The sequence below is a fragment of the Gymnogyps californianus genome, chromosome 2 (assembly GCF_018139145.2).
Source record: "Gymnogyps californianus isolate 813 chromosome 2, ASM1813914v2, whole genome shotgun sequence".
In the NCBI taxonomy this organism is placed as follows: Eukaryota; Metazoa; Chordata; class Aves; order Accipitriformes; family Cathartidae; genus Gymnogyps; species Gymnogyps californianus.
Genome location: NC_059472.1, coordinates 121,566,589 through 121,580,645, shown reverse-complemented (window position 1 = coordinate 121,580,645; position 14,057 = coordinate 121,566,589). Strand labels below are relative to the sequence as shown.

The 14,057-nt window shown below is 42.3% G+C and overlaps 1 protein-coding gene across 1 annotated transcript in view; it reads right to left on the bottom strand.

The window, feature by feature from the left end:
* The window catches only part of ABHD5 (abhydrolase domain containing 5, lysophosphatidic acid acyltransferase), a 32,856-nt gene extending 19,417 nt beyond the window's left edge, over positions 1–13,439 (bottom strand). Inside the window, exon 1 of the mRNA XM_050891232.1 lies at positions 13,291–13,439. Coding sequence (XP_050747189.1) covers positions 13,291–13,439 — 149 coding nt within the window. The remainder of the gene's footprint in view (positions 1–13,290) is intronic.
* Positions 13,440–14,057: the final 618 nt, after the last annotated feature.

Below are 14,057 nucleotides of genomic sequence, written 5' to 3'. Positions count from 1 at the left end.
ACTATAACAGAAAAACAAGGGTAAGCTAATGGAAAGACAGCTCAGACTCTCCCCTCTTGTTTCCGCATAAAGTATTTTTGATGTACTGTGCTAGCAAAGGAATTCAGAACTGCCAATGTGTTGAAATCTAAACATGATAAGCTTCGTAAGGCTTACTCTTCTGAGGTCTCACGTAACCCCATCACATAAAAACACTTGAGTATTGCACTTCAATGAAACTAGTCATATATTTAAGTGTTCTGCTGAATTGAGGTTAGAGTGCTCAGTGTTTTATGAAAACAAACTCTAAATACTTAAATATTATCATTAATCCATAAGTAACACTCAAAAGAGATCAATAATTAAAAGAATGGAGCAACCACCCACAGTGAAAAGCAACTCACTCAGCCCTTTCAATTGTTACAGAAATACTAAGAATGGGCAAAACAGGAGGAGTGAAAAGGAGTATCAGGTATTCATAATGGGGCAAGGGGTCAACATATCAAATTTAGGGCAAAGTGCCAGTTTTAAAAGTAAACTGTTTTACTATAATGCTCTAAGGACACTCCACAGTTAACATAGGATTTTGTACGGATGGATGCTTAAGTGCAATAACTGGAGATACCTTTTACCCTTTTCATTAGCTGCTTCTTTTCTTTTCTCTCTCTCTCGCACTCTCTTTTTTTTTTTTTTTTAAAGAGGAACAGTAGAACAGAACTGCATCAAAAGAAGCTTGACCAGCAGGTCGAGGAAGGTGATTCTCCTCCTCTGCTCTGCTCTCTGAGACCCCACCTGGAGTACTGCATTCAGCTCTGGAGTCCTCAGCACAAGAAAGACATGGACCTGTTAGAGGGGTCCAGAGGAGGGCCCAAAGATGATCAGAGGGCTGGAGCACCTCTCCTATGAAGACAGGCTGAGAGAGTTAGGGTTGTTCAGCCTGGAGAAGAGAAGGCTCCAGGGAGACCTTCTAGCAGCCTTCCAGTACCTCAAGGGGGCCTACAAGAAAGCTGGAGAGGGATTTTTACAAGGGCATGTAGTGATAGGACAAGGGGTAATGGCTTTAAATAGAAAGAGGGTAGATTTAGATTAGATGTAAGGAAGAAGTTCTTCACTGTGAGTGGTGAGCACTGGAACAGGTTGTCCAGAGAGGTTGTGGATGCCCCCTCCCTGGAAGTGTTCAAGGCCAGGTTGGATGGGCTTTGAGCAACCTGGTCTAGTGGAAGATGTCCCTGCCCATGGCAGGGGGGTTGGACTAGATGATCTTTAAGGTCCCTTCCAACCCAAACCATTCTATGATTCTATGAAACAAGTCTGTTTACTGAATGTTTTCCGCATTTTCCTCAGCATCAGCAGTAGTCTACACAAAGCCTAAGAGGTAAGCAGGATGTCGTTTCTTCCATCGTCAACACCACCAAGTTTTCAGAGCAAATTCTATTTTTGGTTACTAAATGTCAAGTTTACAGGTAATAACCTGAAACAATACAAAGCAAAAGAAACAGTCAGGGATGACACAATCAAATAGGACTTTGTGTGTCAAAATGTCAGAGAAAAGTAGCAGGTTTACGTCTGGCTAATTTATGTCCAAGATAAAGTTATAATAAACTTTCCTTTCTCATTTCATTAATTTAATGTCCTGCAACACCAGAATACTGAGTGCTGTTTACATGACTGATTATGGCAAGAATTATTGCTTCTTTATTAACATTTACCAGCAACACTACCATTACAAAAACCGTACTATTTAAGTAAAGAAAAATATTTTTCTTTCCAGCATTCACTATATCCAAGTTCCATCTTGTTCTCTGTTTGCTCCCAGTAGAATTTCTCTTGAATGTTGGTTGTTTAACAAACCACTGGGAAAAAAAAAAATACTTTGGAGAAAAATGCAATAAACCTATTTCAAACTAGTGTGTGAAAGAACAAGAAAACATGTTTCTAAAACTCCTGTAAATTGAAAAGCAAACTTGAGGAGATACAGAAGTGGCAACTATTTTCAACTCAATAAAGTTTTTAAATTATTACATATTGGAACTGCATATCTCTGAATCAAATTTGATAACATTTTTCTGTTTGGTAACACAATATTAAATGACTAACAGTGATCAGAAATTCAAAACGCGTAAGGTAGTACCATTAAAATTAGGATGTCACTTAATCATTGTGGATTTAATTTTATGAACAGGTTCAAGTTCTCCTATATGGTTTCAGACAAGCCAGCAGTCTCTTTAGCATTTCAACAACTGCAATCTTTTAAAATCCAAGAAAATTACACATTCAAGCTTGGTACTAGTTTAAAGCAGAAATCTTGCTATGAGAGGGAAAGTTGGGGTGGAGAAAGTTCTAATGTAAAGAAGTAAATAAAATACATTCTTAAAGACCAAGATGAATGCTCCTTCTGTTCAAAGAATACATAAGAATGTAACGGTGAGATTTTATTAATTATAAAATGAAGTAAAAACTATAAAGCAAAGCACATTTAATTGAAAATGACAGAATGCATTACTGATTAGCATGAAAGAGTACTCAAATTTCCTAATTAAATTTGGAAAGTTTAGGAAATTAGAAAAATATGTTTATCATGTGAAAGCAACACGCTCTGCATGAAACTGAGAACAAGATGCAGCAAATAAATACATATTAGACTTAAACCTTTGACAGAAGTAGTTGACTGCAGTTAATATTCAGTGTTAGTCTGTTAAGTCAAGGAAAGCCAATTTTTAAAATGAGAAAGATAAAACACACAGAGAGAAGTCCATGTGTTAGTCCAACTCTGAGAAGCACCCTACTTCTGCGTTTTTATTCCTGCTGGTGTCAGTATGCGGTAAACTACGTGATGTAATGCCTGAATCTCAGGCCATCCTCACTACCATCAGATCAGATATAAAAGCTTACTATTCCCTCCATTTTGCCAATTCAACTATTTTGTGGCTGCTCTATCAGATTTGTTAAATGATTCAGCTTTAAAAGAAACTATGTTTTAAACGAGATAATTACGGAGACTGAGCTACAGAGAAGCCAAACAGTTCACCAGCAGACCTATAGGCTAACAAGGTGGAAAAAAAGACTAGCGAGGCAAGGTGGAGGATGGCAAGCTTTTAAGTCAGAGCTGCCACTGCCAGACAGTAACTTATAACCATGACCTCAGTCAGTCTGGATTTAACTGGGCAGGGATGTCTGAAGAACAAGGCTCAGGATATGATTTCATGAAAACTTTAAGAGCACAACCAATTTTAGGAGTCCTTCTAGTCCTTCATTCCTGTCCCCAAAGTGCAGCATGTTCTTTAGCGCTTCAGTTTTCTGAGAATAATGAATACAGTCAGAATCATTCAAGCATACACAATCTATGTACAGTAACTGTTATTGCAAAGGCTGTATATCCAGGGGCAGAGCTTCTGTATGTACAGTAGAAGTTGGATGTAGTAACCACAACAACAATTTGAATGAGATGTTCCTAGGACAAAAATTAGGCTCTGATAGTTGCAGACAAACATCGGGAGAAGAAAAATATTCCAAGTTCCGCTTCATAATCATTGCATGAAAAGACCAAAAATGTTGTAATCCTCAGGGAAAGACCTTGAGGAGCATAATAAAGACGCAAGACCCAGAAGCAAGAATTAGGAATATGGTATGGGAACAAAAAACCTCAATCCTTTAACTAACGTCTGTTTACCATTTTCATAAGGTGACAAAAAAATGTATGAAATTGCTGTGAATGGGTTAAAAAGGAAACCAATTTTTTTTCCCCAGATGACATTCCCCTGCCTATAAAGTTCTGTTTAGATGAGTTTCAAGCCAAGACATTCCATGCAATTAGATGTTGTAAAACTCTTGGATACTTCAGTAACATTAAATTAGAATGTTTTGAAAACCTCTGCATAATATTTCTAGGAAGTGTAATGTACATCAGCCCCATTCCAACAAAAAGCCCATGATAAGTTATTGCAGAATATTGCTACACTAGGTCAGAGGTAAAAATAATGCATTCCTCATGTACTTACTGCATCTTGAACTCTGTATTCAGAACATCCAACATCAGAATTAATGTAAAAATTCAGAAGGAAAATTTTATTACTGTCTCTATATTAACAGTGCTACACAGGACTATCACTTATCAAAACTAACCTCAGAATGTAAATAATGAATGTGAATCCATAACCAATGCGCATTTTCTGGCTATTTTAGTGATATTGAAGTTTACTGTGTTATTTAAATTCATTTGAGCAACCTGAGCATTCAGGCAGTGGAGAGGACCTACATTTTTGCTCCCTCTCATGCTGAACCTCAGCCATAGGTACGCCTTGCTGTATGCCTTGCATCATTGTAGCCCCTTCCCCATTTTCTTCTCTGTCCCCTAGTGTTGCCTTTCTTTTTTTTTTTTAATCCATATGTATCCTTTTTATATGTTTTTGTCATTTCTTCCATCCCCTTTCTAGCTAAACCCAAAGGTGTCCATTTCAGGGCATGTGCTTTTTCAGTATGTACCACGAGAATGACAGTTTATCGGTGGACTGCCACCCAAGCCTGCAACCTGTAACACTCATACTGCTTACAAAGTAGCTGTGTTAGCACCCAATGCAAGAAATCGTTAAGCATGTGTGCAATAATGAAGAAACCATGCATGTGGTCATACAGCTGTTACTTATTCCTATTACTGTTCACTGCTATATAGCTTCCAAATCTACAAACAAGGGCAGTGTCCTACCATCCTTCAAAACATCACAAAGTCTTCTCCACAGTGAGGTTCAAGTCAGGCCACAAATATACTACAGAGCAGGGAACTAATTAATTCTAACAAGCTTTCAGAAACACTGTTCCTCCCTAACTTACAACACACTCTCTAACACGCAGGCATTTCCCCTTAAAAACTTTACGATCCATTAACTGCTAATAGTAACCAGCTAAGCAAGCCCTCAGTTACTTCCTTCCATCTCTTCTAAGGAGTCATTATTTTATATTTTGATTTAAAAGCTAAAATCAAACACAGTCTAGAGAAAAATCATAACAGCAGCGACAGACGAGGTATGGAAGAATATAGAATACAGAGAGAAAGATGCAGATGCAGAGGAGAGGAAAGGAGGGAGCTGCACAGTCCCACTAAAACTACTCAACCTTGTGACAGAGATCACATGTATAACACACAAGTTAGGTACCACTGAGGACCTACATCCCTCTGCCTCCTCCACAGTAAACTCACGTCTGACATAACTTGGCATTGCCACAGCTGCTAAATGTTTTTACAAACAACACATTGCACATTGCATTAAGAATTTGTGAAGAAAAGCGTAATTAAAATAAAGAAAATGAAAATTTCCACTTGGTGCCCTTCAGATATTACGTAACTTTCTACTACTTTCATTTTATTCACCCACCTACTGATGTACTCCTGCTGCCCTTCAGATATTGCATAACCTCAACCTTGCTTAAACCTTATTTGTCAGCCTTCTCATATCTACCGTGCCAGACACGCGCATTTCAGGCTGTTCCCAAGTTCCATCAAACAGGACAAGAACAAAACACACATGTAACAGGCACCTCTCATAAATCTGCACCATTACCCACCCACACCGTACCCCGCTTATCTTTTTTTTAATATTCTGTGGTGTATTATGCACAATTTAGATCACAACTTAAATAGGAGATGGATGTTTTCATTTTTCCATAAGGAGCCATATAAGAACACTGATAAAAGACTATCTAAATCACATGACTATTTCCCTTGGCTCCAAACATGCTATACACAAACCCCATTCACACTCGAGTGTGAATACACACTGAAGATGGGTTGTTTCATTGCAGATCATTAGAACAGCTTCTACGTTACGTTCCTTTATCAGTCACCTATGGTGACTAACAGTTACCTATGACAAACTTCAGGAACTGGTATTCTACATTTGGGGCTACCTAGCTGCATTTCCACTTCTTGGAAAACCTAAGTAGTGCACAATCCTTTTCATAACAGACTGTTTTGTGTACGTGCCTACACTACAAATGCTTTACATGTCAAGGAAGTGTAAGTAGTCTTAAAAATAGGTGAGAAGTTAAATGGGTCTAAAAAGCCATTGCATCAAATGTCCCCTTTATGGAAAGGTACAATGTAATTAATAAGTCTTTAGTGTCAGTATGACACTTACTACATGTAATCAAGAAAAAAATTCTACAACAGTCTGCTAGCACTAACCCACCCCATTTCTTTTTTTTCCTTATTGCAATACCCTTCTCTTCCTCACTTCAATGTGAGTGGACTTTCTCAATGGCAATAGGCGCTCTTGCATCTTTTGTTACAGAATGTATTTTTATGCCTGTATTTTCCCCTCCTTTCTGTAGTCTCCTATGATCCTGAGTTTTCTATTACAACTCATTCAGAGCACCTTCCTCCTCCGCCATTCCTCACCATGTTTTCTTGGTGTCACTTAAAATCCTCCTCTTTTACCCTCTTAACCTTATTCCAGACTGACCCCATTCTCTTACACAGCTTCACTGACTCACAAATCTCTCTTCTCCATTGACCTCTGTCCTGCTGTTCAGCTTCTCATCTGGATCTTTCAGAGCCAATGCAAATGCAGACGCTCACCTTTCCTCCCATGCCCTCTTCTCTCTGGCTGTCAATACAAATCATGTACAAAAACCTATCCTGAAAGAATGTCAGAGTTGCCAGTAAATACTCAAAAGTTATGAAAAATGAGAATCAAAATTTCCTCAACTAGCAATCTTAACAAACCACTACATAAAAGTGAAGAGAAAAGACGCTTTAATAATTTATCAGTTGGGAAAGTTCTTCAGATTCTCCCATAAAAGTTCAGAAAAGTGAGAGATCCTCCTAGCAGACACTGTCCCTTTTGGAGGGGTACGTCTCTAACTGGGCCTACCAGCCCCCTAGCAGGCTCTAAAAAACTTTGAATATACCCAAATGCATGCAATACTGGCTAAAGTTTGCATTCTCCAATGACCATAGTCACCAACACTATGGCAACCCCACAGCTAGTTGCCCTCTGGATTTATGACTCCACTTTAATTTCCACTGGGGCTACGACCCCCCCTCACTCACAGGTACCCTAATCCTACTTTGACAACTTTTGTAGTAGAGTCTTTGCTTGATACTTAGAAAGTTTCCACTTGACCCACACAATTAGTAGCAGACTTTCTAATGCTGCCTCTTTAACCTGCCTTACCCCCCACCAGTAACATCCTAAATGTAAATTAAAAGCTACTACATAATTACTATCTTCCTCCCTCCACTTCTTGTATTTTTCTTTAAAGACTTGAGCCGGATGGCTGATAAATCTAGTCAGATTTTTTTTTTTTATGCGGGATTTCTCTCATAGCAGATGACTTGGCCAGGTAATCACTGAAGGAGACTGAGATCTTCTATGGGAGGCACTGGAAACCTTCAGGCCAGACACTGAAAGTGTCTATTCTCTAATGACAGTATCCGTAAAAATTTATGTCCATCTACTGCATACAGGAAGCGTGAAGCACACATAGCATGGGATCACCTGCACATCCAGTGGTGGCAGTGGAAACCATGCACTTGAATGCTGCTTCACCGAAGGCAGCAACCAGTGTTTCCACAGGCTATGGGAAAGGAGCAATTGAGAGGATGCCCTGCCACTCGAAGAGAGGGGGAGACCTTCCACAGCTCACTGGAGCATGTCGGTGTGGCCTTTCCTCCTATTGTGTAATATAAGAACAAGTTTCAGAACGAGTGGAGGAGAAAACCTTTCAGCCTAGACATGTCCAGTCTGTGGCATTCAAACCTCTAGATGTTGTTTCCTAAGGCAATCTCCCTTAGGAACCATAAAGAACTATGAAGAAGTAAACAATTCTCTGAAAAACCACAAACATATTTGCTGAATTATAAATGAAATGTATGGGATGCCCCAATTTTACTTACTTTGTTTTTAAACTGTGAAACAAAGTCCAGGGGCCTCGCTGTTGCCTCATGAACAGACCTTGACCAAGGCTGTGGTCCTTCGGCAACTCCTTGCCATCAGCCCTGTCATCTAATTTCCTGCTAAGCTGAGGGAACTTGAAAGGTGGTAAGGCGGTAAGTAAATGTATAAATGGGTCTAACTGAAATCTAAAAATCCCCTTCACAAAGGTAAGGACATCAGGTATAACCATGGAGGACCAGTGTGAAATGGCTGAAGCAAATGAAAAAACAAATAGAAAACTCTTCTCTAAATCTCTGTCCTAAACATGAGTCAAGGAATATCTAACAAACAAGGGAATTCAAAGAGGAGCCAAAACGAGTAAAAAGAGCTGAACAGATTATCTACTTCAATATACTCACTGCACTTTTTTTTTTTTTTAACTTTTTTTCATAACGTTTGCCTACAGTTGCCAGCCAGGAAAAGCTGAACATTACTGTTCTATCCCCTATAGCGTTTAATCAAGCCTCTCATGGAGGCATTTAGATTAGATTCTTCCTTGTCCAGGGACAGGGCCATGACCATCTTTTTTCTGCCACTGGAACGAGAAGATAGCCCCTATTATATTTTGCCATCTTTCCCTCTCTCCCTTGAGTCTGTGTTGGGGGAGAAGAGATCTTCCTGATGAACACAGACCTTCCCTTCCCAAATTCATACAAGGACAGGAAAACTGTTAGAAACAATCCCATAAATGCCTGAAAACCTGCTCATACATACACCTTCAGATGAGCACAGGGATGTAACACAAAGGGCATTAAGTACTGAAGCTATGACTGACACAACCCTGCCAGGAAAAAAAACAAAATCAGAAAAGAGGAAGGAAACGTCCTTTAACCTTTTCCCACGTGCTTACCACACTGCACTTATGTCTCACTTGCTCTTTGAAAATGCAAGTTGTAGGTACCAGACCTGCTGTCAGTCGCCTGCACTATAGGAAAAGCCTTAGAAATAGTCTCCTTTCACAAAGAAAAGTAAGCAGGACCCTGCTTTCAGCAGTCTACCCACTCAGTTTGCTTTAAAACCTTGATGATGTAACGAGCAAAAAATCAAGCAAAAATTTTGAGTTGAGAGTGTCCCTTCATACTGTATATCTGCTTTGACATACCATGATATCCCTGTGAACTGTCCTACTAAAGGCAGACATAGGCTCTATTAAGCTGTCCTGGTTTCAGCTGGGATAGAGTTAATTTTCTTCCTAGTAGCTGGCATAGTGCTGTGTTTTCGATTTAGTATGAGAATAATGTTGATAACACACTGACGTTTTTAGCTGTTGCTAAGTAGTGTTTATACTAAGTCAAGGATTTTTCAGCTTCTCATGCCCAGCCAGCAAGGCTGGACTTGGGAGGGGACACAGCCAAGACAGCTGACCCAAACTGGCCAAAGGAATATTCCACACCATATGACATCATGCCCAGTATATAAACTGGGAGGCGCTGGCTGGGAGGGGCAGATCGCTGCTCAGGAACTACCTGGGCATGGGTCGGCAAGTGGTGAGCAATTGCATTGTGCATCACTTGTTTTGTATATTCTAATTCTTTTAGTAGTATTATTGTCATTTTATTATTATCATTACCATTATTTTTCTTCCTTTCTGTCCTATTAAACTGTCTTTACCTCAACCCACGAGTTGTTTGGGTTTTTTTTCCGATTGTCTCCCCCATCCCACTGGGTGGGAGGAGTGAGTGAGTGGCTGCACGGTGCTTAGTTGCTGGCTGGCGTTAAACCACGACGTAAGCCTAATAAACTATTCCTCTTATTAATCAAACAGCTCACTTCAAAATTGTATAAAGAATTCTGTAATACAAACAAGCTTGAAGGATAATACAAATATAATTGTTATTTTTGGCGTTGCAGTGTATGTTCTTACCTGTTACTCCAAGCCATTATTTGTGAGACCACAGGCCACTTGGAAGCAATTTGATGTAGGCTCGTAAGTGCAGATCCCTTATAATTTTTGTTTTAAAGAAAGCTATTCCACTTATCTCAGAGAGGGGAAAAAAACAGCATTCTGTTTTGGGGATTTTTTTCTGTATATATACATGCATTTAGTAGCTGCTATTCCTAGTTATATTACACACCATAAGCAGTCCTGCTGAATCCAGAGTGAGTACAAATGAATTCAATACTGGCAAAAGGCTTATGCTAGGCTGTTTGCCTCACAGGCAGAATCTACACCTAAAACTTATGCAGAGAAGGTCCAAGTCTATGAAGAGGTTTGGAAATTGTTAGCAGGTCACATGTTAACCAAGCAATCACTTCCATGATGAATACTAAAACATTTGTTTAGTTAATCTTCTCATTCAAAGTTAGGACAATGTCATGAGCATCTTTCAGCTGAGATCTTCTAGAAAGTAACTGAGCCACTGCTATTCTGTTTTCACCACGCTTTACACAGTTACCAGATTGCAACAAACTGAGTGTGTTGCATAACAAGTTGTCACATGATTTTTTTCAAAGCAGATAAAGTAAACTTCATATTTATTCTTCATATACACCTGTCACTAACAATTTAATCTAGGGTTTTGATGGTATATTGTACTCTTCCTCTCACTGCCATGGAGTTTTAAATCAAAAAATATTTAACATATTTCACTTGTTTACAAATTTTCTCTGGCTACCGAGCTTTGCTCAACTTCGAAAGATGAAGAAATGCTAATTTTTACTATTGTTAGAAACAGACCAATAAAAGCACTAACAACTTGGAGCACTAACATTTCATCAAAGCTAATGCACTTTCTGAATTCATGGAAAAGAAGGATGAGATTTTGTTCTTAGAAGTCTTTAGTGAATTGGGGGGCTTACTCTGAAAGATTTCACATCAAATGGCCTGATTGTTCAGAAGGGGGACACTGACAACGTCCTGAAAATGAACCCCTTTTAAAAGCTATCCAGCTGAGTAAACCATGATGAGGAACTTGTCATAATCCTTTTGAAAATTTAGCCTAGGATTCCTAACCCTATGTCCAGATCATCTAGTGTTACGATTCTGCAATCCTGACAGGCTACTGAAGTTGAGGGCGCTTGGCACTGTCTCAGCAGCACTCAGCACTCCGTGTGATCAAACCAGACAGCTAATACAGTTCAGGCTAATGCGCTGAATGAACATACAAACAAAACAGGCTGAGGCAGAGCTATTTTAAGACTCTTACTTAGAAAACCGTAAACCATCAACAAGAGGCTTTACAAATGACGTGTGTTTTATGAATGTGAACGGGTCAGAAAGAACACAGAACCACGAACAGGACTGTAGTTTCAAATAGGTAATGTTGCAGAAGGCAGGGGGGCGGAGATTATTTTGAAAAGCTATTTTAAGTTTGAGGAAAAGAGGAGAGCACAGAGTAGACGAAACTGCATAGTGCTTTGAAAGGGAAGCCTTTGACGCTTATACTTGAAAAGAGAATGCTGTGTATATATGGTGATAAAGGTGTAACACAGAGTTTGGAAAAGATGGGTAGTCCAGTTCTGGTCAGACTGAGCTAGCAGAGCAGCAAAATATGTAAGATGAAATACCAAAGCCAGAAGTTGGAGAAAGGAATAAAAAGAGAACAAGACTGAGAATGCAGGTAGTTTCGAAAGATAACAGAATAGCCACATAACGTGACAACATGCAAATAGTAACGTCCTTCATGTGAAGTCATGAATGCACAGCATGATTTTCATGCAAGTAGCTGAAGAATTTGAAGCGGAATTTCTCAAAATAACACAAGACTTAATTATGAGAGAAGGGAGATGGAGAAGAAAAGGCTAGAAATGAGTTTTTGAGGGCCAGGCAATCAGCAATGAGATACACCACCTAATATTTAAAGGATGGAGAAACAGGAAAAATTCATGTAAACAGTGCATACAAAGCACATTTACACATCTGACAGAGGGCATAAAGCACATGTATGACTAGAGCATAGCTAGATATCTTCTGATAGAGTATTTTTCGGACTAGAACCATAAAATATGATGGAACAAACTGGGAGATAAGTGACCAGCAGACATATTAAGTATGTTTGGTGAACAGACTCAGAGACAGGATGACTGTATTATTCTATAGTGGGATAAAGGAGGGCAGACAATATATTTGGGGGCAATGGAAGGGTATAAGAACAGGTCTGCACCGGAAGCTGAAGTGTACAAGAAGAAATAAAACGTACACTGAAAGAAAAGGTATGAGAGGCCATACACGAGTAAAGAATATGTGAATGGAAGACGAGCAAACCAGTGATTAATAACTTATTATGGAACCATTTGAATATACACAGACAAAAGATAAACTGCGGAACTATGTAATTTCAGGCAGAAGAGTGATTAATAGCTATAATGAAGTCATATATCGAGGGTGTGAGTAAGTAGTTACAAACAAGTATTAGGGATATATGTTAAGAACAGGGGCGGGATAATTTATGCCAGGGGAATTATTCTGGTAGATGTGAATGCCTTGGGATAGTGAAAGGAAAGAAAAGGTTAGCAGAGATAGCTGGAGATGAGGTAGGCATACAGTACTAGAAAAGGGAAAAGTTAGAGCAACAGCATACATGTTTGTAATTTAAAGATGTGCTTTCATCTCCTACTTGTATCAAGCATTACACAGAGAATGATGATACAGTGGCAGAGAGGCTGACAAGCCTTACCATCTGCTCTACATCTAAGTGAGCATATAGAACAGACGGAATGAGAAGACAGGCTATTTGTATGTACAGGTAAAGTTGCAAAGGCACACAAAAGCACGGGGCAGCGCTACGTACAGACGCGTGCACACTAGACTCTGGGGTTCAAAGGAAGGGTGGAGGACAATAAGAGTGAGTACATACATCAAAGCAAAGATAGCGAAATGTGTATGTATACACGTAGGCAGGTGTGCAATTACAGCAGCTGGGCCAGGAACTGCAAAGCTCGTATGCAGAAGGTGAAGCAGTAGAGGCACGGGGCTTGCACGGAGCTGGTGGCAAAATCTCCCGGGAGCTTGCCCGTGCGAGGACGCATCTATACATACACGAGGAAGCCATAGCAGGAAGGCGGACTGTGCAGCAGCAAAAAATGGCAGACAGCGTGCCCGTACGCCGAGAGAGCACACGAGGGGCGACAGAGGAGCGCACGGGGGCAGGCGGGGCGGCCGCACCGGAGGCGCTGCGGGGCGGGGACGCCGGCGGGCCGCTCGGGGAGGCGAGAGCCCACCCCGGCCTCTAGCCCCGCGGCGCGGGACCGGCCACCGCCGGCCTCCCAGCAGCACAACCCTGCTTGTACGGGCTGCGGCGAGACACGCCAGCGGCGGGAGGAGGTGGGCAAGCAAAGCCCGTAGCTGCAGGGTATGGCCGGCGCGCCCCTACAGGCTTCCTCCCGCCGCCGAGGACACCTACGGGGAGGACGAGGGTCACCCCGGGCCCGCTCCACTCACCCTTCGCTGGAGGTCTCCTCCTCGGCCATGGCGGCGGCGCGGCTGCCGGCAGCTGGCAGCGGAGGAGGAGGAGGAGGGGGGGGGGCGGCGGCGGCGGCTGCGGCCGGCAGCGCAGCAAGGGACAAGGCGACGGCGGCGGCACCGGCCATCACGGACTCCTCCCTGCCGCCTGCCCGCCCGTCGCCTGCGTCATCCCCGCCGCGGCCACCCACACCATAGAGCGAGGCGGCCGCCAGCGGCCAGAGCGCCGCCGCGGAGGGCCCCGGTGCCAACGGCCGCCCGCTCGGAGGGGGGGGGAGGGGCGTGCCCGCGCGCCCCCGAGCGGCCGTTGGGGCTCGCGCTGGGCGGGGCCGGTGTGCGGTGAGGGGACGGGGTGGCGGCCGCCTGCCTGTCTGCCTGCCTGCCTGATTGCCGCGGCGTCGTGTGGGCGCGGGTCAGGGTTCCCCTGAGAGGGGAGGGGGTCCCGGGCGCTTCCCAGCCGTCAGCCGCCTTGCTGGAGCAAGGCTCCCGGGATCCTGTTTGTAGGCCCCGTGTCCCCCGCCTGTTCCCCGGATAGCAGCACAGGCCGGGAGCGCCCGCCCGTGAGGAAGGGTTGCGACTTCCCGGCCAGGCAGAGCGTGAAGTCTTGTCGGGGTTGGTGCTCCGTTGCGGTCAGCTGCATTATCCTCAGGGGTGCCTGTGCCCTGTGAACCTTGCGTCTGGGGCACAATGCGAGTAGGGATCTACTATTTCCCGCTGCCTCCCGGGTGTATAACATACGGCGTAAC